Source organism: Rousettus aegyptiacus, unplaced genomic scaffold (assembly GCF_014176215.1).
Source record: "Rousettus aegyptiacus isolate mRouAeg1 unplaced genomic scaffold, mRouAeg1.p scaffold_m13_p_7, whole genome shotgun sequence".
NCBI classification, from domain to species: Eukaryota; Metazoa; Chordata; class Mammalia; order Chiroptera; family Pteropodidae; genus Rousettus; species Rousettus aegyptiacus.
This window is the reverse complement of record NW_023416310.1, coordinates 113,645,107-113,668,655: the sequence shown is the minus strand read 5'-3', so window position 1 is coordinate 113,668,655 and position 23,549 is coordinate 113,645,107. Positions and strand designations below refer to the sequence as shown.

The 23,549-nt window shown below is 41.2% G+C and overlaps 2 protein-coding genes across 9 annotated transcripts in view; one reads left to right on the top strand and one right to left on the bottom strand.

Annotated features, from left to right (window-relative positions):
- TBC1D8 (TBC1 domain family member 8) overlaps positions 1-13,999 on the top strand; it is a 96,030-nt gene extending 82,031 nt beyond the window's left edge. For 6 of the 8 annotated variants that reach the window (XM_016157259.2, XM_016157261.2, XM_016157256.2 and 3 more), the window contains 5 exons: positions 4,178-4,418; positions 4,960-5,025; positions 11,123-11,212; positions 11,626-11,723; positions 12,981-13,999. In XM_016157259.2, the coding sequence (XP_016012745.1) occupies positions 4,178-4,418; positions 4,960-5,025; positions 11,123-11,212; positions 11,626-11,723; positions 12,981-13,508 (1,023 nt within the window). In that variant the 3' untranslated portion in view covers positions 13,509-13,999. Of the gene's footprint in view, positions 1-4,177; positions 4,419-4,959; positions 5,026-5,251; positions 11,213-11,625; positions 11,724-12,980 lie in introns of those variants that run through there. The other 2 variants (XM_016157264.2, XM_016157263.2) reach the window with 2 other exon arrangements.
- An 868-nt stretch (positions 14,000-14,867) lies between these two features.
- On the bottom strand, positions 14,868-20,438 carry RPL31 (ribosomal protein L31). Its single transcript, XM_016157269.2, has 5 exons — positions 20,340-20,438; positions 19,839-19,945; positions 16,656-16,781; positions 15,263-15,375; positions 14,868-14,937 (listed from the first exon to the last, which is right to left on the bottom strand). The coding sequence occupies exons 2-5, from the start codon at positions 19,943-19,945 to the stop codon at positions 14,906-14,908; spliced, it is 378 nt and encodes a 125-aa protein (XP_016012755.1). The 5' UTR covers positions 20,340-20,438; the 3' UTR covers positions 14,868-14,905.
- Positions 20,439-23,549: the final 3,111 nt, after the last annotated feature.

Sequence of the window (23,549 nt, the reverse complement as noted above, 5' to 3'; positions counted from 1 at the left end):
TGTCGCTTCTGATCACAAATTGCCCAAACAGATTAAACAGTAATTAGCAGCACTCCAGGGCTTCTGAGCAGAGCCTTGGAGGTCATCCTAGCCCCACCCGTTGTGGCACGTTTCCCTATAGTCACCGAAATGGCTGGTTGGCTTTTGGATTTCTGGCATTCCTCATTCATAATAAGCAGGACTCCTGGCCCTGTCTCCTGTAAACATCATCCATTTTCAATTTGTACAGTTTCCTCTGTTGCACAAAGAGATAATCACGTCATGCCAGTCACAAATACACTCACTTTGTGGCTCTCCCTGTTCCACAACCCCAAGCGCTCTGACTTTCAAGGAAGAAAAATAGGGAAACCAGAAACATGAAAGCAGGTCTACAAATGTGTTGTTTTGTATAGAATCATTTGTTTAGAGTTAACTGTTCTCCATTTGAGATGTGTCATGAATCTGAATTTATATAATTCAAAAATTGCTTTAAATTTAGTATGAAAACATTTCAGTAAGTACTAATCATGTCATTCATCTTTAATACAAAGTTTTTAAAGATAGATCTGATTGTTGTTTTCTATTTCTGTCTTTCCTGTGAGTGATGCACTTGATGAAATCTTTCATGTTTGTAGTTAGCCCTACCAGTCTTTCATATATGCAGGACAAACCACAAATATAAATTTATTATTTATTTATTTATTTAAATTTGAAGATTTGTCTTTTATTTTTATTTTATTTATTAAAAAAAATTTTTTATGCCTACAGCACTTGCTATTCCTCCCATTCAAGTACTAACTATGCCCGACCCTGCTTAGCTTCTGAGATTAGATGGGATCGAGCGTGTTCAGGGTGGCATGGCTGTAGACTACATAAACTTAAAAACTAAATATAGATTATTTTCAAAATATACTTCCAAAGGAAATTGCAATAAAATAGTGTCATAATCACAGTGTCTAATTCTGTTCTGTAACCAAGGTGCCCCATTACACACCCACCCCAGGACCCTCCACCAGGTTTGGAGTCGCATCACCTGCACATGACAGCCCCTCAGGCTATCCTTTCCGGCCTCCCCTGAATTGCCTTGGCTCTCACAGGCTTCACGTATCTTAATACTTAAGCACTATGTGTATTACGTTCTCTAGCTGGGTTTTATAGGCTTCTCTCTTGAATCAGAATGTAATTTTCTTAAAGAGAAGGACCACACCAAAATACCCTTACATTGCCTTGTACATATGTGGCAGGTTCTTAGTAAGCTCTTCGCTCCACTGCACCCTGCCCTCAGACTTGACTGTGAGACCGTTCTGTGCCAGCTCTGACCTTTACCTTTACATCCTCATTCCTGTTGAAGATGAACCATGTGGTTATACTTAATAAAATCTATTTTTTCTGGTTAATTTAAAGCAATCTTTTTTATCTTGTAATGCAGTTATTTTTTTCTTTCAGTTTTATTAAGATGTAATTGACATATAGCACTATATGAGTTTAAGGCAAACAGCATGACATGACTCACATATATTATGAAATGATTCCACAGTAAGTTTAGTTAAGCTCCATCTTCTCATAGAGATGCCCCCCCAAAATGTTTTTCTTCTTGTGATGACACCTTTTAGGATCATATTATCTTAGCAGCATTCAGATATGCCATACAGCAACGCTGACTACAGTCATCACGTTATGCATGGCATCCCCAGAGAGTACTTATAACTGGGAGTTTGCACCTTTGGACCACCTTCTTCCAGCTGCCCCAGGGCCCCCTGCCTCGGGTAACCTGCAAATCCAATCTCTTCATCTATGAGTTTGGATTTTTTTGTTTTCTTTTGTAAGGTCCACATGTGAGATAATACAGTATTTGTCTTTCTCTGACTTATTTCACTTAGCATAATACCTTCAAGGTTCATCCATATTGTAAAGAAATCTTGAAAATTACATAAATTCAGATGTATAATGTTCACCTCCTGTTCTCTCAGGTTGAGAATAGCTTCATTAATCTTATCTTTCCAAATACAATGTGAACAGAATAATTTATACTCTGTGTGTATAGATAGCTCACTTTTGGAAACACATGGGAGCTGAAACCATCCATGCACATTAGCCTGCCCTCCTTCTCGATGATCAGTTACATTCATTCACTGTTGCTAGACTGCCAGACCCTAGAGAGCATCTGATCTCTTTAATATCATTTTGCTCATTTTCATGTTCTGGTTAGACTTTTATTTTCAAAATTTAATTTAAAAACAAGTAAAATTAAATCATACTTACTCTCACCTGCAATCCTACCTTGTACAGGTAATTCTGTTCACAATATGGTGAATCTAATTTTTTTTTTGCCTCCTTATACTATATCTCTCTAGACACACACACACACACACACACACACACACACACACACACACACTTTATTTCCACATAGATTGAGATTGCGCTAAACATAATGGCTTATAATTTTCTGTCCTGGACATATTTCTAGATCAGTATCTATAGATCCTTTCTCATTCTTTTTTAATGGCTGCATGATTTTATTATAGGGTTGAGCCGTAATTTAACATTCCCCTACTGAGAGACAATTATGTCATTTCCAGTCTTTTGCTGCTTCGTTAACAGTGTCATACTGAGTGAACGCCTTTATGCCTTTATCAGGGCGTCAGTGTTGCTCTTATCATGGTGTGAGGTCACAGATCCAATTTCGGTCAATACTGCTAACACAGGATTGGTTTTTCAAATTTGAGTTTCAATGATGATGTCTGAGTGCTCATTTCCTATACTCCATACCCACACAGCATTTAATTTTATGCGTCTTTAAAAATTTTGCTAATATTGTAGAAAATTGCATTTTCTCTTAATTTAAATTGTTTACTCATTAGTGAGGTGACTACCATTTCATGAGTTTATTGGCTGATTGTATACTTTTTTGTATCAGCTGTTCATGTCCTTTGACAAGTTTTATGTTGGTTTGTTTTTCCCTAAGAGTCTATGTAAGCAGGTCAGATTGGTCCTTGGCCTGTATATTGTAACTGTTTTCTTCTGGGCAGGATTCTGTGGGACCTCAGCATCAAACGATGTACAACTACATGTGGAAATTCAGTGTGTCTTGGGTTTTCAGGAATGGAAATTTATTAGACCTCTGTAGTACTTTTCACCATTCTGCAAAGGCTCTTTAAAGAACATAGCCACAATGAATACGACAGTAAAATTACAAATGGAATTTTGGTTTCTATCCAGAATGGAATATGTGCTGGTATATTACAGCGCCGCCTCCTGTCTCTGTGCCATCCTTACGGGTGAAGAGCATTGAAATTATGGGGAATCTGCAGTTACTGGGACCCATTTCAATAGTTGAGATGTCCCAAGAGGTGACATAAAAGATATATTCTAAGAGGCTCAGCTGGTCCTCAGCAACAGAGCCACTTTTGATTTCTTTAGTTTTCTTGCCTAGTCCCAAAACTTGAAATCATCTTTTTTACTTTTATTTGAATTGTTAATATATTGTTAATAATTGTCCGTATGGTTCAAAATTCAGAATATATGTAAAACTATACAGTAATAAAACTTGCTTCCACGTCTGGGTCTCTACTCCCACTTTCCCTCCCCACAGGTAACCAGCGTCGCTAGCTTCTTTTGTATCCTATAGATTTGCCTAGTACTTTTTGATTTTGAAATAATGTGATTATGAGAAAACATCAGATTAAAAATTGCTTATCCACCTAGGAAGACCAGGTGCTGTAGGTGTAAAAAAAAGAATAAGTGAAAATTTTTAAAAAATTAAAAAATAAGGGATTATAAGCTGACAAAGTCCTTGCAATCTGTGAGGTCAACCAATGGTTGCCTCGCCTAAAAAATTAAAAAAATAAAAATAAAAAAAATTGTTTATCTTATATAATTAAAACTATGGCAGCTGAATCATGTATTTAAAATAGTTAAAATGGTAAATTTTGTTATGCATATTTGCTACAATAAAAAAAAAACTTTAAAAATATCAAAATGACATTCACGTGGGCAAGGACTACAGAGTGACAACTTTTATATCTGGTTAGAGGTGGTGAGATTGCAATTTAACTTTCTTCCATTTGCTCTATAATGTTGCTTATTCATTACACATTAATTTTACAAGGCAAAGTAAGTCATGAGAGAAGGACGTGTTAGCCTTGGCTTAAGTGTCCTGCCATCTCTCACAGATCACTCTTTCCTTCATCTTAAGAGAGAACACATGCTGAGCTGTTACTGGGAGCAGCCCAGGCCCGTGGCCCTTCGCCATGACCCCAGCAGGCCCTACACAGAGCAGTACCGCATAGATGCCCAGCAGTTTGCACACCTGTTCCAGCTTGTCTCGCCGTGGACCTGCGGGACCCACACGGAGATCCTCGCTGGAAGGACGTTCAGGCTTCTGGATGACAACGTGGACCATCTTATTGAATTCAAGGCATTTGTGAGCTGTCTCGGTATGACTGTCGGTCTTTATTGCAGCGGGTTGATTTTGGGGTGTGAATGTATGAATATAAGACAAAGTGGATCGTGGAACAGGGAGAGCCACACAGTGAAGTATATTTGTGACAGGCATGACTTGATTTTTATGACTTGAAAAATCACTCTGCAGGCTCCTGTCATGACTGTTTTTATGCTTCGAGGGGTGGGAAGAGGGGCCCAGGCTCTCAACATACAAGGTCTCTTGTTCTCTTTGGTGCCCAGGATGTGGTGGTGGCCTGTTAAGGAGCCACGTTTTGAATGCTTGCACATGAAATTCAAGTCTTTTAGAAGGTATGAGGCCAGTCAAAATTTGTGAGGTTATTTTGTAGCTCAACAGTCAGCAATCACTGCCTTTCACCTTTCCATTTCAAACACAGTGTGTGTCTGGGGCAGAGAAGTGTAGAGTTAACAAGCGTTGACTTTACTAATCTCTCTCCAGTGAGTTTGTGTCATGACAAGTGTACTTTAACCCATCTGCATCTACTCAATGTTTTTTTTTTTTTTTTTTTTTGGCAGATACTATGTATAATGGAGAAATGAGCGAGAAAATTAAATTGTTATATAGGCTTCATATCCCTCCAGGTAAGAAATTCCAAGTGGAAAAATTAGGTTGTTCCACCATGACATGAATCAGCTTTGTGCACAACACTGCAGTTCTTTTTTAAATGTCATTTAGACTCAAGGCAACAGACGTTTCTCGTTTGAGTTCCTGAAGACAAATTTTAAATGCTGTATTGTATGGCCTATGGCAGAGGTGCCCAAACTTGAGTGTGTGTCAGAATCACTTAGAGGACTTGTTAACTTGCAGGTTGCTGGGCCTGCCCCAGTTTGACTCACCATGTCTGAGGACCACACCTTGCAAACTGCTGGCTCATGGAATGTGTGGGGAAGTCAGGCCCTTGTGGCCTTAATGGATGGCCATTTCACCTTGCTATTTTTGAAGGACCATTTACTTTTCCCAGCATGTAAGACGATGCTTCCTTCGAATTTAAGCAATGGTAACCAGGGACAGGGAAGCAGCTTGGGAACCTCTGGGATCAGACTTGGTGTTAACCTTGGACCTCTGACATGGATAGAGGTGGGTTCGGAACTCCAGAGGGTCTCTGGACCTCAGTGCCATTGTTCTGGTGCTGAATGGGGCCTCTGACAGAACTACCCAACGTGGGTGCCTGGGGAGGCTGGTGGGTTGTGAGATTTCCCAGGCCACAAAATCCTGGTGGCTTTTAGAACACCTGTATAAAAGTTGGACATGCAAATGGACATTATTTGTGGATTTCTGGGTACACTTCCTGAAGTCAGCCACTGCCGAACTGGCGCACAGTACAGTGTGTACCACGTTCTCTCCAGGGAGCATTCTGCAGTAGTTACACCTGACCTTCCCACAGATTCTTTATTACTTTAGTGCAAACTGTTTAGCATTAGTGAAGTTCTTTGGCTTTTATGCCAATATAAGTTTTTTGTTTTTTATTTAATTTGCCTTTGCACAGACGTTATCCTACTAACTTAGAAGATGTACATAATTATTTCATTATCATTATTATTTTTTTTCCATAATAATTGTATCTGATGTTGCTAAAGAGAGAACACCAGTGATTTTTTGCAATTTCATCTTGATTTTTAAAATTTATTTTTGGATAATTTTAAACTTATAGAAAAGTTATAAAGATAGTATATATCTCATTCTTGATGTATTTTAAATTCATTACTGCTTTTTGATATCATTTGAGATTGATATTTTTAAATCTAACTTTATATTGAATTATTTCCAAATTATAAGTTTATTTCTAAAACACATTTTAATTAGTTCATTAAAGGCATTTGTAGGCCTTCATGGCTTCAGAAAACCAATTTTTCAAAACTTTTGAACATATGCGATTGTAATACATTACATGACATTGAATTTAAATTGTTTAAACATATCAATTTGCCAAGGCCATGAAAGTCCAAAATACATTTAGGTACTTTTCATTTAAACATTTAAATAGACTTAATTTAAACAAATATTTACTTTCCACCATAAAATTTTTTGGTTAAAGGTGGGACAAACACACTAATCATAAAAAAAAGTTTAACTCACAAATTAGGAAGTATAATGAGAATTACAAATTTAATTTGTGTGCCCAAGAGTAACATGTCTTATTTGCCTTATGGGAGGCGGGGTACCCAATAAGGTACATCATACCTGGCCTCCAACACCCACGTTATGCATAGGGCCCTGGAGGAGGTACAGGGCTTTTGTGAGCTTGCCTGCAAAGGTATCTGATACAACTCAGGAATCAAGGAGGCACTAGGCTCAGGGCTTCACAGTTCCAGAAGAGCTCACTTTATTGGTTCCATGGTGACTGCAACACTGTTTAGCAAAAGAAATAAAATTCCAGATGATTTGATACCGTATGAGGTGACATAGGGATGATTATTAAATCCAGATTATTAAATCAGGAGTTTTCATTGCAGATTGATAGATCTGCAGATACTGGTCATTTTACTCAGTTAATTGGACTCACAGAAGACAGTTTCCTGAAAGAACATTAGATTCATTAGAAAGAAGCATCAAAACAGCTACTGAAAATGATACACTTGGCAATGGTACACATATATACTGAGAGCAGAGTTGACATCACAAGTTCCTGCTGGGGACTTGGAGGTTGAGGGTAGCCCTCCAAAAGGTTTCCTTGCCGGTCTGCATCACATTAAATGGATCTTAAAATGTCGAATCTAATAAAAATTCAAGCTGCTCTAATCTTTGTGTTCAGCTTCATGAGAAGAAGTAGAGAGTTCTGAGATCTCATTTGTACCAAAGTGTGTTTGCTGTCCAAAGGAAGAGTTTTGTCGAGAAGCTGAGTTAAAAGAAATCTTAATAATTCCAATTTGCAATTTGGCTAAAGCTAGTTATTTTAAAAGGCTTGAAATATTGAAAACCTTAATGAACTTAATTAGAAACTGAAAGAGCCCATGAAAATATATTAACATGTTATATATTAACTGATAGTATGGATTCAAAGGAAAATTTCCACTTAGAAAAGAATGAAGTTATAAATGCTTCATTAGTAATATTTAGTGTTGTAATTTGAATCCTGAAGCATAATTGTAGGCTAATACAATATCTGTATGAATGGGGAAAAGCTTTATTTTGAAATACTTGATGTGAAAAAAAACCTCAACATTACATTTGTCAGAGAGAAGCTATTTGATATGCATAGTGACTACACAAGAAGTAAAATTGAAAACATTTGAATCATTCAGATTCTTGGTAAGGACAAAAAAAAAGGAGTTTCCATCAAGTAGAGAAAAATGCCACTTGTTTTGACCTTCTTGTGATGGTGATAGTCTGCTGAAGAGGTCATTATTTAATAGCCCTAATCAGAAATTAGATGTAGTCATTTCAACATTAGTATGAAAACTAGTATTAAAAAGTCCTGAGTGCACTAAGATTTCACTACCACTTGATCATTTTATTGACAAAATCTATTTTGTTCCATTGCCCACAATAAAAGAATGTACTTTGGAAGTTTAAGTTCATTTACTTGGATCCATTTTCTAAACCTATGCAGTACTGTTGGAAAAACACAAGAGGTTGGCATGGCATTGCTTTGTGAAGAGTACTTGCAGATGAGATGATAAGTACTGACTGATAAAGTATTCACTGTGGATGAAAACATTAGCAGTGTCACCAAATAAGATTACTGTATTTGAAATGAGTATCAATAGGACCAAAGATCCATTTGACGTGATAACTAACATTTGCCTAAGAGAAAAGTTGGACACTCAGATTACAGCCCGGTATTCGTTCTTCACTTTTTGGTTGGCCTTCTCTTATGGTTATATCAAGAAATAATACTGAAGATAAACTCCAAAATGTCCCACTTTTGGGCATGTGCTGGTATGTGAAAATATTTACTGGAATCCAAGAAAATTAAAGGATTGCTTCACTGCTCTAAGGACCAAATTATTCATGAGAATGCCCAATGACAGACATGAGGAAGGCCCACCAAGTGAAGTGGAAACCAATGAGCTAAATGATGACTCCAGCCAGGAGCAAGGACTTCCCTCAGACAGTGGAAACTGAAGATTTGTTGCAGAAGATAACCATTTTGAAAATGGATGATGTACCAAGGAAGGTTGCCAAGGTCAGCTTCTCACATGACACCAGCAACGAGTGTACATCCGAGTCTAACAGCTTCGGCAATAACACCAACTGTATCAGAACTGACACCAAGCACACTGGGTGTGGTGAGAGCTTACGCTAGAGGACCTCTGCTCTTTGGATTGGTATCCAGAGTTGAAAATGCCACCTGAAGATTTTGAAAAATATGAAAAGTGCAGCCTATAAACCTCAAACTTTTGTAAAATTAAAGTTTGCATTGAATTTTTTTTAAGAGCAAAGTGAGGTGCTGAAGATCCCCAATATTATTCAAATTGTCAGGGAGCCACTAAGAAATTGGGTTTACAATCCCAGCATTTAGTTATTACATCTCGAGTGGCTTTTTTTAATAGTAGATGTCTGAGACACAAGTTAGGTACTCCAGTTGACTTTCCTATCAATGACTTGGATAGATTGGAATTCCTAATTAATCAAAATGCAAGTCCTATAATTTGATTGCTTTTCTAAACCACCACAGATGTATAAAAGGAGGGTACTACATTGTCTTTGCAAGAAAATGTGATGGGCAATGGTATTGTGATGAATGAAGTATCTCAACTATACCTGAAGGCCACATTGTTTTGAAAGCAGGATACATACTCTTCCAGAGACAGGGAGTTTCAGGTAACAGGATGTAAATCATTCACCAGATTTTAACTTGAAGTGAGACACAATGAAACTTGTATTTGGAGAGACACAATGAATACTTTAATAGAAATGTCTCTTAATCCATTTGTAGACTTGAATTATGAGTTATACATATATTGGAATACAAAAATAAGGTTACATTTATAAGTTAAAATACCTCATTTTAAAAAGCTGAAAGTACATTTAAAGACTATATAAAAACTCAGTATTCACTATTTTCCCTAATGCATTTTATCCTATATTCCTGATCATAAAAAGATGTTTTTCAGTGAGCTCCTAGCTGCCTCGTGTCCCTGTGTCCAGTCTGGGTAGTGGTTTGTGTGTGTGCCTGGAAAGAGGTTGGGAAGCGCTGTTCTGTGGTTGATCAGCCTTTCTGGTTGTCACTATTGGTACTTTTTCTGCCTTCTGGATACTCACTCCTTGAATTAATTGTCCTACTCCGTGCCCTCATCACACTTGTGTATTGGTTTTCTGTTAAGAGCATTTTGTTAGAGTGACTTGTGGACATGTTTCTCCTGTTTGATGTACCAAGCTCTTTAAGGATAGGGACCCTATATGCTCTTGACATCTCAGTGGCTATGACCTGAGAAATCCTCCATCATGACTGCTCCAAGTACATCCAGGGTTTGTAATTTTCCTCCTATTCTGTTTCTGAGTAAGTTCTCCCATGTACCACTGCATATACTTTGTTTTAGGCAAATTTGGGGGGAGGGGGGCTCAGTATCTTCGTTATAGGGGGAAAAAAAAAAACTCAACCCCCTAAAATCCAGAAACCTACCTTCCAAGGAAGGAGGGTAGCTTATCAAGGCTTTGGTACCATCTTGTGGATATTTGTTCATATTTGTTCAATCACACTGAATTTTGCCTTTGATTTATTCTCAGTGAATAGCTTACTAGAGAAAGTTCAACCTTTTTAAAATATGAGGATCCTCTCTGTGTAAATGTTTTAAAAGCTTTATTGATCTACAGTTTACATACCACGCAATTCACTTAAGGTGTACAATCAAGTGACTTTTAGTGTATTTAGTTTTGTAGCTTTCATCACAATTTAGAACACTTTCATCACCCACCAAAGCAAGTCCATACCTTTTAGCTATTGCTCAATCCATCCATTTTCCCTGCTTTGTCTAGATTTTGCCTAGTCTGGTCATTTCATATAAATGTAGTCATGCAACATGCATGACTTTTTGTGTCTGGCTGCTATCACTTAGCATGTTTCCAAGGGCCATCCATGCTGTAGCATGTTATCAGTGTTTCATTCTTTCATGGCTGGATTTGGTACCCCAGTTGGTGGGCATGCTGAACTCATGCTCACCATTGAACACCTGAGTCTGTTCCCACCTTTTGGCCCTTAGGAACAATGTTGTCACAAACATGTATACAAGTTTTTGAGTGGACATATCTCATTTCCCTTTGGCATATCTAGTGGAATTTCTGGGTTGAATTGTAATTCACACTTAACTCTGAGGAACTGTCAAACTGTTTATATTTCCATGAGTAGTCTAACAGGATTCCAATATAATTGTTTTTGTGCATTTCAGGGAAACTCGTAATGATTAAATGCTTTGAATTCAGTTTTTCCAATTTTGTTAGAAATTGGGTAGCATAGCAGTAGGTATTCATTGAAATTTTTCAAATGGGGTTACTACATACGCCTCTCCCAGGTCAGTACCTGGCGTGCATGCCCTGTGCATGTCATCAATCATAGCAGTACGTACATGTTCAGGAAAGGCACTGACTGGTGCAGGATGCTTCATTTACTCTGTGTACCCAGTGTCTGGTTCCTAGACCCTGCAAAGGCTGGAGCCCTCAGGTTGGGGTTTGCTGGCTTGGCCTTTAGCTCTTAAAGAGATAAAATAATTTGTTCAATTTTTTTTTTTTTTTTTTAAGCACTCACTGAAAATGACCAGGACAGCCAGTCACCATTAAAGAATCCTCTGTTGTCGACGTCGAGACCCCTGGTTTTTGGGAAACCAAATGGCATGTATCTCTTTTCATTGCTCCGTTCCATCAGGCATACACATTGTGGTGACTATCAGGAGTCAAGACTCGCCTGCTTGCTCCCTGGAGAATTAACACTGCTTTCAAAGGCCAGAAACCTTTCTGAGCTCCAGTGTACTGGGCAACAGCCCCTCAACCCTATGGACCCTACCACATTTACTGCCTTGTTTAACATTTCAGGGAAGGGTTCTCTCCTAGCAAGAGGTCACCCGGCTGCCACACTCCATTTGCGGTCAGCTGTAAACAAACTCCCTCTGATGTCATCTGTGCCCCTTTGTATATGGATTTGCTTGGTGGAATTCCTCATCACCTCACCACCCACTTCTACACACACATACATGTTTAGCTTTCATGGACTTTATGTAGATTAAAGTATGTTTCCTTTGTCTCAGGCGATGCAACTGATTATCAGAAACAGCTAAAGCAGATGATTAAAGATTTAGCCAAAGAAAAAGATAAAACTGAGACTGAGTTGCCCAAAATGAGCCAGGTATGGACTTTATTCTGTGTAGAAAGTTAACTGTTTTGCCAAATGATTTGTTCAGAAGCTTGATGGTTAAGCTGGGGCCCCTTTACCTCCACAGCCATAATCAAAGGATCTTGTAACTTCTAGCCAAAAATTGTGATTAAATGGGAAATATTTAAGAGGCTGCCACACACTTCATGTCTTTTAAGTTTTTATACCAAATGTGTCTACCAAGGTTATGGTTTATTCCCTAGAGCGACAGCTGCATTTGGGGCACTGGGAATAGTATTCTTCCTTTAAAAAGTACCCTTTAGTTTCTTGAAAATCATTGACTACATAATATACAGTACTGACACGTCTCCAAAGTCTTTGCGCTGTCACCAGAAGAGTTGTCACATTCAAGTGCCATGATGGTAGTGGGTCATTTTTATTTGAAAACGGTTCCTCCTCAATGTCTGGGAAATGTAGGCTGGAAGTTGAAACTGTTCCTTTATCATATGACCTAAAATATTTTGATACGTACTGAGCCTTCAAGAGTTGAATTTAGCATAGTTTTTTTTTTAACCACAAAACATCTTGTGGGATTTCTGATTTCCAGGCCTATGTGAGAAGTGCTGCTGCTCTAATCTTCATTCTACTCTCTGAATATAGTCAGTTAAATCTCATCACCCAGAACTGTTTTTTTTTTCTTACTATAAAAAATGGGCTGCATACCTTGCTTTCATTTACTTCAAAATAATCATGGATACTTCTCCCAAATGATTAAATGAGTAGTTCTCTAGGTATTCCTAGAGTAACTGTGTAGCTAAACCCACACGAAGCATCTCAAATCAGTCTTACCTTGGATGGGAGTGTGTAATTTGAGAAAGCATCAGAGATTGTCATTGTGCATTTCATAGTCTTTAGTTGCTGCAAGCTGTTTCACAAGATGAACAAGCCCCAATTTTAGTAATAGAGCTGTTTTCAACTATTTTCCTATTATAACCCTTAGCTTAAACAATCTGCAGTTTGTGGATGCATTTCTACACGTTGACCTGTTGGGTTAAAGGGTATGTACATCTTTTAGCTTGTACACATTTAAGAGTTGTTATATAGACAAATCACTTTTAAGTGTACTGAAATTCCCTAGAGTCAAGGGGCAGCAACTACCTGCTTCAAAAAGTACTATGGGTTTCCTCTGAGAAAACTTGGAGAGAGTATAAAGTATACTAAGTATAAAAATTTTAAAAATGCATTATACTACCATCTTGGTTATGCCACTATGTGCTCTTATCATTCCAGAGGGAATTTATCCAGTTCTGTAAGACGTTGTACAGCATGTTCCATGAAGACCCAGAAGAAAACGACTTGTACCAGGCCATTGCCACGGTGACCACTCTGCTGCTGCAGATTGGGGAAGTGGGACAGCACAGCAGCAGCAGCTCAGGAAGCTGCTTCCAAGAGTGGGGGGAGGAGCCGCAGGCCTCAGAGCCCTCTGCAGAGCAGGACTCGGTTTTTGCAGACAGTGACACTGGGCCAACAAGCCAGGACTCCATGGCATGTCCTGAGCAGGCAGAAGGGAACTGGACTGTCTCCCTTGAGCATATTTTAGCTTCACTTCTGACTGAAGAGTCATTAGTAAACTTTTTTGAAAAGCCACTGGACATTAAATCCAAACTTGAAAATGCCAAAATCAACCAGTACAGTCTCAAAACTTTTGAAATGAGTGGCCAGTTACAGCATGAACTCAAGCAAGATAGCAGTTCGCTGATGAGACGAGCCTGCGATACCAAAGTACAGACCACAGTGTCAGGGGCTGTCAGCCCGTAAGCCCAGATTTCATTTCTGACCCATGAGTGTATGTTATACGCTGGGTATCCAGGTAAGCACCTCAGTAGCCCCAGCTGTGGCTGGGGGACTGAGGCAACCCTCAAACATTTCTATTTATTTTTTAAGAGAATAATCAGTTTTATTTTTATCAGATTTGTTGAAATGGGCACTTCTACTGTGATTTTGTTCTCAGATGAATACAAGAGTCCAGTGTATCATGCTAACCCAGATAATACCCAAGTTCTCATTTTTCGCTTGGTTACTGGATGGTTAAGATCAAGTTCACTTTCAAGATCTAAGAGCCACACTATCTGTGCAATTGTTATTTGGCTTTTTTTTTTTTTTTTTGGCACTAATTTTGTTTCAATGCTGGTAATTGAAACCATTTTAATATTTTTGGTTATATTCACTTTGTCCTTCCAAAAATGTGTACAAAACCATGCTTTCAACGTTAGCCTCTAAGTTTTTTAATAAGAAATTTTTGTACTGACTTTGTTCCTTGTTTATACCTTATACTTACATGCATGTCTAAGGTCTAGAAGGTGCCAGTGAACAGATAGGCTGGAGTTGTCCCCTCCCCTTCAAATCTTGTGTTCTCAACGAGTAGAGCAACACTGTAGCTGGTCCTCAACCCTAATGCCAGTGGCTATCTACTGCCAGCACCAACGGGGCTTCAGAAATGACCTCTTTACAGTGGTGTAAACACTAATGTAATCCTTGCAGCAGCTTGCTTTCCGGCTGAATTCAAATTTGGATGTATAAGCAGCTTTACCTCTGAGCTTTAGTGCCATGTAAGCTAGCACAAAAAATTCTTCATGGGGCCATTACTAGTAGGTGAGCTAAAATATTAACTGTTCATATAAATTAAGCATATCATTAAGCACACACACCATCAAAAATCAATTTTAGATGACAATTATATGCCTTTTGACAGTTACATTCAATACAGATATAGACAGAAGCTTAACATACTACCAAATATATTTCATGAAATCTAGGATGCTGTCAATTGCATCATTTTGGTTTAAAATGAAAAGTGGCCAACAGCAGCTGAATTCTACGTGGCAGTTTCTGGAAAAATGTTTACTTCAGAATTAACGAAACATGCAAGTAAAAAAACTAACATATGTATCTTCACTGTCCCAGCTACCTATGCAGTTATTCCAAAGTGAGGTTACATACACTTCATAATCACTTAAAACTGCTTAGGCCCTGTCCAAATAGTCAGAAACTACAGAGGATGGGGAAAAGGGACACAGGCACAGTACTTAGGAAAAGCTTTCCAAGTGATTCTATAACTGGGAACTACTTTTAAGATCCACAATTATTACATTGCAATCGAAAACAGAAAACCAAACCTCAAAGGCAGTTTTGTATCTTTATTTGACAATCAGCAGTTAGTTCTCATCCACATTAACTGTCTGTAGATCTGCAAAAGAAGTGGCAGCCAGTCACCTTCCATACCCACATCTCATTTTACACTTTAACTTTCAAAAACCCTTTTCTTCAAGGGTTTAGACAAGTAATATTCACTGTGACCTTTTTACAACCCAGATATGAACCCAGTTTGTGTCCTTTGAAAGCATTTTCTCACACCATGACAATAAAGGTCGACTCATCAAGTCTGTTACTCAGATCCCTAGTGGGATGCCAAACACAGGTGCACAGCATTTGTTGGACAGATAAATTCATGTTATAAAAGAAGTAAAGATGTTCTTCTCTAAACAGCTTTGCAGAATGGAGTAAAAACTTACTTTTGAAAGTGGTGACAGGCACATAGGTAACCAATGTATAGAGCTTGTTTGGTGAATCTTCATCTTCGTTACGTTTTCTGGACAACCGCACCCGGATACGGTATGGGACATTCCTTAATATAAACGTGTTGCTAAAGTCAGTTCATTCTCACAAAAATAGCCACTAGCTGTAGCCACCACAGCCTGTCCTCACTGCCAAAACATGCTTCTAAGGCTCCAGTTGTTGTTCTAATCTAACCAATCAGCCATGTATAGGTCTAGTTCCCTGGAAAATAAACTTGCCCACAGGTAGACATGAAATGCTGTCATCTCAGGATGGATACCTGGCTTAGTAGGCAGCCACTACTGACATTCAATCTATGCAAAACTGGCTATGGGCTTTGTCTGTTAAATTTCAATTTGGCGAAACACTAAAGGCTCTGCAGGCTTGACAGAACAGGTAAGACCAGGGAGGGTTCAGTTCCCTACCCATCCGCTCATCCAACCTCACAGCAGCACCACAATGGACTCCTTTTATTGGTCTGAGGACCTGAAGCATCCCAAACGTCAAGACCGTTCCTAGCTCCTATGACACCACTCTACCCTTATCTCCAAGGAGCTGTGTTGGCTGCTCCTTTTTTAGACATGTCTCTACCACAACTCTAAATGCCAGCCCACTACAGGGCTGAATCTCAGAGCCCTCTGCCATCCCACCCAACCCAAATATTGAAATACTAACCAGATGCTGCACCTTGCCCTGGTCCAGTCTCTCAATGCCACTCCCCTTAGCACTCTCATGCACTCCTACTCTGGCAGCACCTGACACTGTCCTCCACAGCAAAAACCACCCTCCTGCTGAGATGCAGGGTTTCTGAACCTCCGCACTCCCGACATCTTGTCTGGACAGCCCCTGCAGGGATGCTTAGCAGAATCCCGGCCAGTAGCACTCCCAGTGGTGATAACCAAAAACATGCCTGGGGGAATGGGGCCAAAGTTGCCTGTGGCTGAAAACCAGCATCCCAACAGTTTCTACAGATAAATCCCAACTCTTCACCATGACCGACATGATTCGACATGGGTTGTCCTTTGCCTAACTCTATTCTCATTCACTTTCAAGTCACTTATTTGACTCCACATTCTACAGCTTGTTCCTAGATCACACCACATGCACTCTCTGCATAAGGCCCCTCCCACCGGACCCTCACGCTGATCACTCTGCCATTCAGGCCTGTTTCAAATACCATGTCAAAGGGCCTCCCTGCAGATGTTACCTCACCCTTGAGTTACTGTCACACTATTTTCTTTACTTCTCTATGCATCAGCTAATTACAGAACTCACGTAGACCGCAGAGCGAGATGGGTAAGCTAGTTGTCACTTGAAAGGTCTATAGTGTAACACAGGTAACTTCAGTACCTGATCCCTTTGGCCCAGACGGCCTTGTTGAGCCTGGTATCAATGCGCACATCTGGAGTCCCCATCTCTTTCATGGCGAATTTCCGGATCTCTTTGAGTGCCCGAGGGGCACGCTTCTTGAAACCCCTATGATTCAAACATAAGTAAATAAATTACAGAAGCAAAAAATTAAATGAAAATGTCCTATTTTCACAAAAGACATCTAAACCGAACTTGAACAAGACAGGAACAATTCTTTCCTTCCACTTGCATATAATGCCTAGCAACAAACATATTTGAGACTGAGAAGATGCTCAATCCACTTTAAATGAGGTAGGATGTGGGCTCTGCATGTGATCCTTAAGTAATGCTAAAATACACATCTGTCAACCCTTTCCTGATAAAACATCCCCAATCTCTAATACCACCTGTGGAGAAGATACTCAATGACGTTAGAATATGCTTGAACATATATCATACAATGTATAAATGCAGTAAGCACCCTCAGATCAAAATCTAATTAGACTGTGACATCTTAACACAGCATGTTTTTGGAGATCACTCATTTAAGTCCGCGAACTTTGGTATGTGCTTTAAGAGCAGGGGCCTGCGATGCAGACTGCCTCTCGTGAAGGACGATGTGGACCAGAGTTAATTCTATGGAGCTCTCAGCACATGTCAGGTACTATTCCTTCTCTGAGCCAAGCACTATTAGTGCATTGTTTATAAAGGCACACAAATCCATTTGAATTGCATGCTTTAAATGTGAAAAAGCAAAACTTTAGGCAGAAATGACTAAATATTTGCCTAAGTGAACGCCATTCCAAGTGGGGCTGAGAGCGGTGTCCCACCACCCCAACCCTAAACGCTGGAGAGGGGCCCCATCCATTTCACCTCTGCAACCTCATGCACAGTGCCTGGCACATACAGGTACCCCACACTTATTAGATGAGGTGAACTTTATGAAACCCAGAAAGTAACAAATAGAGCATGCTAGAGTGACTTAATTCTACTCTAAAAACTTCGGTGACTTCCTGATCCAAAGATCTGACTCTCCACCCACCCTCCACTCTTCACGTGGCCTCTTCTTACATCTCCCTAGTCCCTCTGTTCTCTATTTCTAGCAAGCAAGATCACATCTCTTAAAGGTGCCAGATATAATAGCAGCAGGTTTAACAGACAAAATCCCCTATTCTTAAGCTTACGTAGGTGGCACTCCTGGAATACGTGAGATGTCAAATCTAACAAAGAAAAATAAGCTAATGAAAATAGGGAGCTTTAAGGGAAGAGACTGGAGGTTTGAGTAAGATGGCCAAGGGGATACTGGAATCAATACCTGAAGACAATGCAGGCAGCCATTCAGGTATGCGTGTGCAGTGCATTCAGGCAGAGGGGGAAAAAAATAAACATAAAACCAAACAGCCGCCCTGAATCAGTTATGTACCTGGTATGATTAAGAAAATAAATGGCTAGCTCATATGCAATCATAGCAAGAACTCTGACTTCTAATCTGAATAAAATGAGAAGCTAATGGAGGATTTGAAGACCAACCAGGTGGGTGAGGGAGAGAACCACTAGCAGCAGGGAGCTGCTAACTAGCCATTCAAGTGACAGAGAAGGTGGAGGGACCAGTGCAATTAGTCAGATGGTAACTGAAACAGGGAAGGCCACAAGAGAAATGGGAAAGTTAAGGCTGGAGATGGAAGGTCAGGAGTCTGGTTTGGGGCCATGTAACAGTTTGAGATGTCGACGTAAACACCCAAGCACAGGTATTAACAGCAGCTGGATATGAGGCCCTAAGGCAAACAGAAAAGGGCATCTAAGGCCTGGGACGCCTCACCTTTAAGAGGGTGGCTTGTGAGGAGGAACCAACAAAGATTAAGGAGCAGCAGGAAGAAAAACATAAGACTGGAATCTTTGGAAGTAAAATAAGGCATTTCTGGAGAAGAATGAACAATGAACTGTCAAACTTAGCACCGGGCAGGCCCTCCCCTGGAGCATCTGTATCACCCACCTGCAGTGTCTCATACCTACTTTTCAAATGTCCCTTGCTGGCCTCTAAAACAACACCCACTTCACTCAGTGACTTCCACTTCCCACTTGACACTTTTTTCCATTTTATATTTAAATACTTGTCTAACTTCCCATACTTCTCAAACTTGGAAGGCAGGGTCTTTGGTTCCCTGCAGTATCTGCAAACAAGACTGTGCCTAACACAGTTAGGTGCTTCATGCCCCAGATAACGGGGTGGGGGGAAGAGGCATGGGTACTCACAAACAGCATTAAAGCAAAGACGGCACTGATTTTTGACCTGAAAACCATCTGAAACTCCAAATAAGACAATGCTCTTTGGCTCATACTCGGCTGGGAGTGGAGAGCTGAAAATACCAGACCCAATGTGGATGTTGCTGCACATATAAATCTCTCACAAAATTAGTTGTCCTGACACGAGACTGCCCAGTCAAATGCAAGAAATTTTGCTCCAAGGACTGGTGCCTAAATAGACTATTTTGCTATGTAATATAACTATTCAAGTAAAGATCTGTTTCCATTATCAGCAGTAGGCACCCTGTACAAAGAAAAACACAAGGCCAAAAACCAAACCCAAGGAAAAACTAAGCATTAGAATATTCACACCACCGGTATTCTGGTGCAGCTCAAATCCACAACTCCCATGTGCCCCCCCCCCCACCACGAACACTGCCCTAAAACTACATCTGTAAATTTTTGTCTCCATTTCACTTCTGATATTGCAACTCAACCAATAATAATCGGTACACATCTGTGTGAGTCAAAGAAAAATAATCAATTTAAGCATTCACATTCTGGAATGGGCTTGACTATTTTACCGGAGTCTAGAAACTGTTTGCTTTCCCTCGCATATATACTTTCCACCCTTTAGCCTGCCCAAGTTTAACTACAAAGCACGGAGCGAAATTATTTTATCACCATGTTTTCACAACTGGCTCTCCCTGGAACCTTATTCTATCTCATGTTTCCAGTAATTAACCTCCCGGCATTACACGTAAAACCCCATAAACCTCAAATATGGTCCACTGATTAAATCTGAGCGTTTGAAGAAAAAATGCGTTTAATTTCTAGACCACCTAGCCTTTAAACGACCGAACAGACCTGAGTGGCCACCAGACGCGTTGAGTTCCGGGCCCCAAAAGCAAGGCCCTGGGCAACTGCAGGAATACTCACACTCCATGGATACGCTTGTGAATGTTGATGGTGTATTCTCTGGTCACTACCTCGTTGATGGCAGAACGGCCTTTCTTCTTCTCGCCACCCTTCTTCGCGGGAGCCATCTAAATCCAGGTAATAAGGAGGATCGGAGGAGAGTGGGACAAGCACAAGCCAAGTCCTCCCTCCCGGGCCTTTCCTCATGCAGCTGCCCTCGGGAAGCTCCTGGGTGCAGAGAGCCCGGCCAAGCCCCCGATTCCCCAGGTCGGGGCAGAGCCAAGCCAGCCATTCCCAGCACAAAAATCCGCTCCCCAGAGGTGCCTCCGACCCGGAAACCTTGGGCTCCTCTAAGCCATTCTCCCTCCCAGGCTACGAGCCCTTAAACGCAGCGCTAATTTCCATCCCTCGGAACGCGCAGCCCCAGGCCGGCTCAGGACAGAGCCCCCTGTCGCGGTCAGCGCAACCCCGAGAGAGGATGGAGCCAGATTACTGAAGGCCATACCAAGCGCCCACACTCACCCTGCCGTAACCAAGCTGGAAAGGACGAGCGCGAGGTATTGTGGGAGAAGGAAAGCAGCGTCAAAAGTACGACTTCCGGGTCGCCTCGAGGCGGCAGGAGAGAGGGAAGAGACTATGACGTCATTGCTGCGCGCCTAGGGTAAAGCAAGCGGGGCAAGGGCAGGGGCGGGGCGGGGCAAGGGCAGGGGCGGGGCGGGGCAAGGGCAGGGGCGGGGCGGGGCAAGGGCAGGGGCGGGGCGGGGCAAGGGCAGGGGCGGGGCGGGGCGGGGCAAGGGCAGGGGCGGGGCGGGGCGGGGCCTGGGTGGGCCGCGGTTGCTCGCTCAGGCAGCTCTGGAGAGAGTTCCGTTCTTTGCTCCGCGGCTCTATGCCTGTTGTCTAAGTGAAAAGTGCCAACTGAAAAATAATTCACTGGAGAAGTAAATCACAGGAAATCAAGTTCTAGGCCCCCAGATGGCTGAGATCAAGGTCTAGAAAAGACGATGCTCTTTTTCCCATTCACCATTTATTAGGTCCGCTTCACTGAACCTGTGTGCTGCTGTGTGCTGGCTGTGCTGGCTGGCGGTTCCAGAGACGACCAAGGCACAGCTGCAGCCTTGGAGGTGCTCATGCCCAGCACGGCAGACTCCTGAAGAGTGGTTATGTCCTTGACTCTAGAGCCACTCCTGTCGAGCCTGATGAACAAAAAGGGCGACAAAGCAGCCCTGACAAGCTCCTGGGCTACCTGGCAGGCCTGGCAAGCCCAGTGACCGATAGTAACCACACTTCCTAATTGGGCAGGTCATGGTGAGTAGTCACTTTGCAGGCCTATACCTTCCATAGCAAAGGTCAATTTTTACCTTAAATGAGCCCTGTCCATCATTCCTACACATCTAGGAAAAAATTTTTGAAATGTCAATGTAATTTTCTTTTCCGGACCCCTCAGAAGCAGACTTACTGGTCACAGAGCATGTGGACACTGAAACCCCTTCCTTATCATGTCTCCCACACACCATCTCTGTTCACTGTCAGATGTTAACTCTCCTGTGCCCACTTGTGTAAGACGTGTTTCCCCGTTTTGCTTTTTATCCAGTCCTAGACATTTCTCCGCTTTGCTTTCTCCCACCTCGTTAATATCCTACCAATGGATTCCATGTAACCTTCCTTATGCTTTTGAAAGCCTTTGGTTGTAAATTTAAAATAAACTGTAAAAGTGCCATTCTCCAGAGCATTTTCTCAATCTTTTGAGATCTTGTGTCCAGGCACATCTTCAGACTTGGTTCAAATAAATTCTTACAGAGCTTTCTATAGGTCTGGATTTCTTTTGTCAATGAATGGACCAGAGAGGCTTGTGCTGGGTCTGGAAGGAAAGGCAGAAAACAGCTGGGCAGAGAAGTGACAAAGCATGCAGCTTGTGGAAGGTCTGAAGCAGTACAGTTTCCCAGACTCTAGGCTGAGAGGTGAAATAGCTTGTGGGCCTTACTCAAGAGTTCGAGGATTACAGGTAATCAATCATTGAAAGGTTTTGAGGAGGGCAGTGCCCTGATCAGATTTTAGAATTAATTTGCTTACACCGTAAAGAATAGCTTGGGAGCAGGGACACAAGATGGTAGCAAGGAAACTGGTGAAAGGAAACTCTTCACATAACAAACAAATGAAGAAGGTCTGAACTAAGGCAAGTGCCTTGGGATTGGAAGGAGCAGACTGATTTTATAGAAATAAAGAAGTAAAATCAAGAGGACTTGGAGAGAGAAAACGAGTGTAGGCTCACTACATCTAAGAGATCTGGAGGGCAGGGCTGAAGAAATTAGTAAAGTGTCATTAGAACAATAGGAAAAGACTTTTGAAAATATTCTCATAAGTCCAAAGGAAGCCTGAGTGCTCAAGAGGTTCTAAATGCTATAGAATTCAAGTTAGACGAAAACTGAGATGTACCCACTAGATTCTCCAAAGTGGAGATTTTAGTACGTTTCATTGCTGGAGCACCAGGGAGTGGGGAGGTGCCAGAGAACAGAGTAAGGAATGAGTATGGAGATGGGCTGCTTTCCACCTATTCTGTCCCTTGGGGCACAGAGGCTGGAAGAAGACAAACTGTGGCCAGTGAGCTGAGGAAGCAGTAGTGGCTGGACAGGTAGCTGGATATAATGTGAGGGATGACTGAAGCTCTGAGGAGGTGCCCAGAGGGTCATTCTAAAGCGTCTGGAGGCCTAGGCACAAGATGTCACCAGTCTAGGGATCGATCCATGGATCTACACCTTCCTCATTCTTGATGAAGTCTCTTATGTCACAGGAGGACACCCTTTAGTGAATTCTTAAGACAGGGAGGATGTGTGCTAAAGTTTTTGAGCCCTCACAGATTGAAGGTATTTCTTCAACCCTCAAAGTTGTTACTATTTTGACTTACAGGGAGTTCTAGGTTGAAATCATTTCTCCCCAGCATTTTGAAAGCTCTCTCCATTGCTTTCCTCTCCTCCTCCACTCACCCAGCCCATTCTGCTCCTCTAGCTCAGGGTAAGGCACCTGAAACCTGCCTCAGGCCTTTCACAGGGCAACAGGACTTTAGGATGACTTTCTGATCCTCACTCCCTGTGTCCCACCTGCAATCCTACCCAAGCCTCCAAAGACCAAAGTCACTAAGATGAATTTTGCATGCTTTGTAACTCTCTTCATATTGTGTGGGTTGGGGAGCAATGAGGAGGCTGTGATCCAGCAGAAATGGGTGGGACAAGGCTAGGGGGAAAATAGTGGGGACAGAGAGGAGAGGACTGGCACATGAAATCTTTTGAAATTAAAATTGACAGTTTATAACTGACTTTACATGAAATGTCCATTTTGGAGAAAGGCTTAGTGGTTGACAAAACTATATTAGGAAGTTACAGTAAAATATTATGTAGAAATAGTTGAAGAAGTCAATGCCTTTACATTGTATGTACTTAGCTCAATCACCACAAAATGGCCCAGTAATAGCAACAGAAGCAGCACTTCTACCCAATACTAACTCTCATTCTCATCCTAGTCACCCAGATTTTAATCTCTAATGCTTAAAAAAATAATAATTAATTAAAAGAAATCCAGTCTCTTTAGAGTTGATTCCATGCCTTGTAAGCAGAAAAAATGAATAAATAAGGCTGGGCCTTGATCCTGTAGTTTTCTGAAAGAAACTGGAATCTTATTTCTGATAGACGATGCTAAAATGATAAAAGCACCAAGAAGGGAACTTGCTTAGTTGTATCG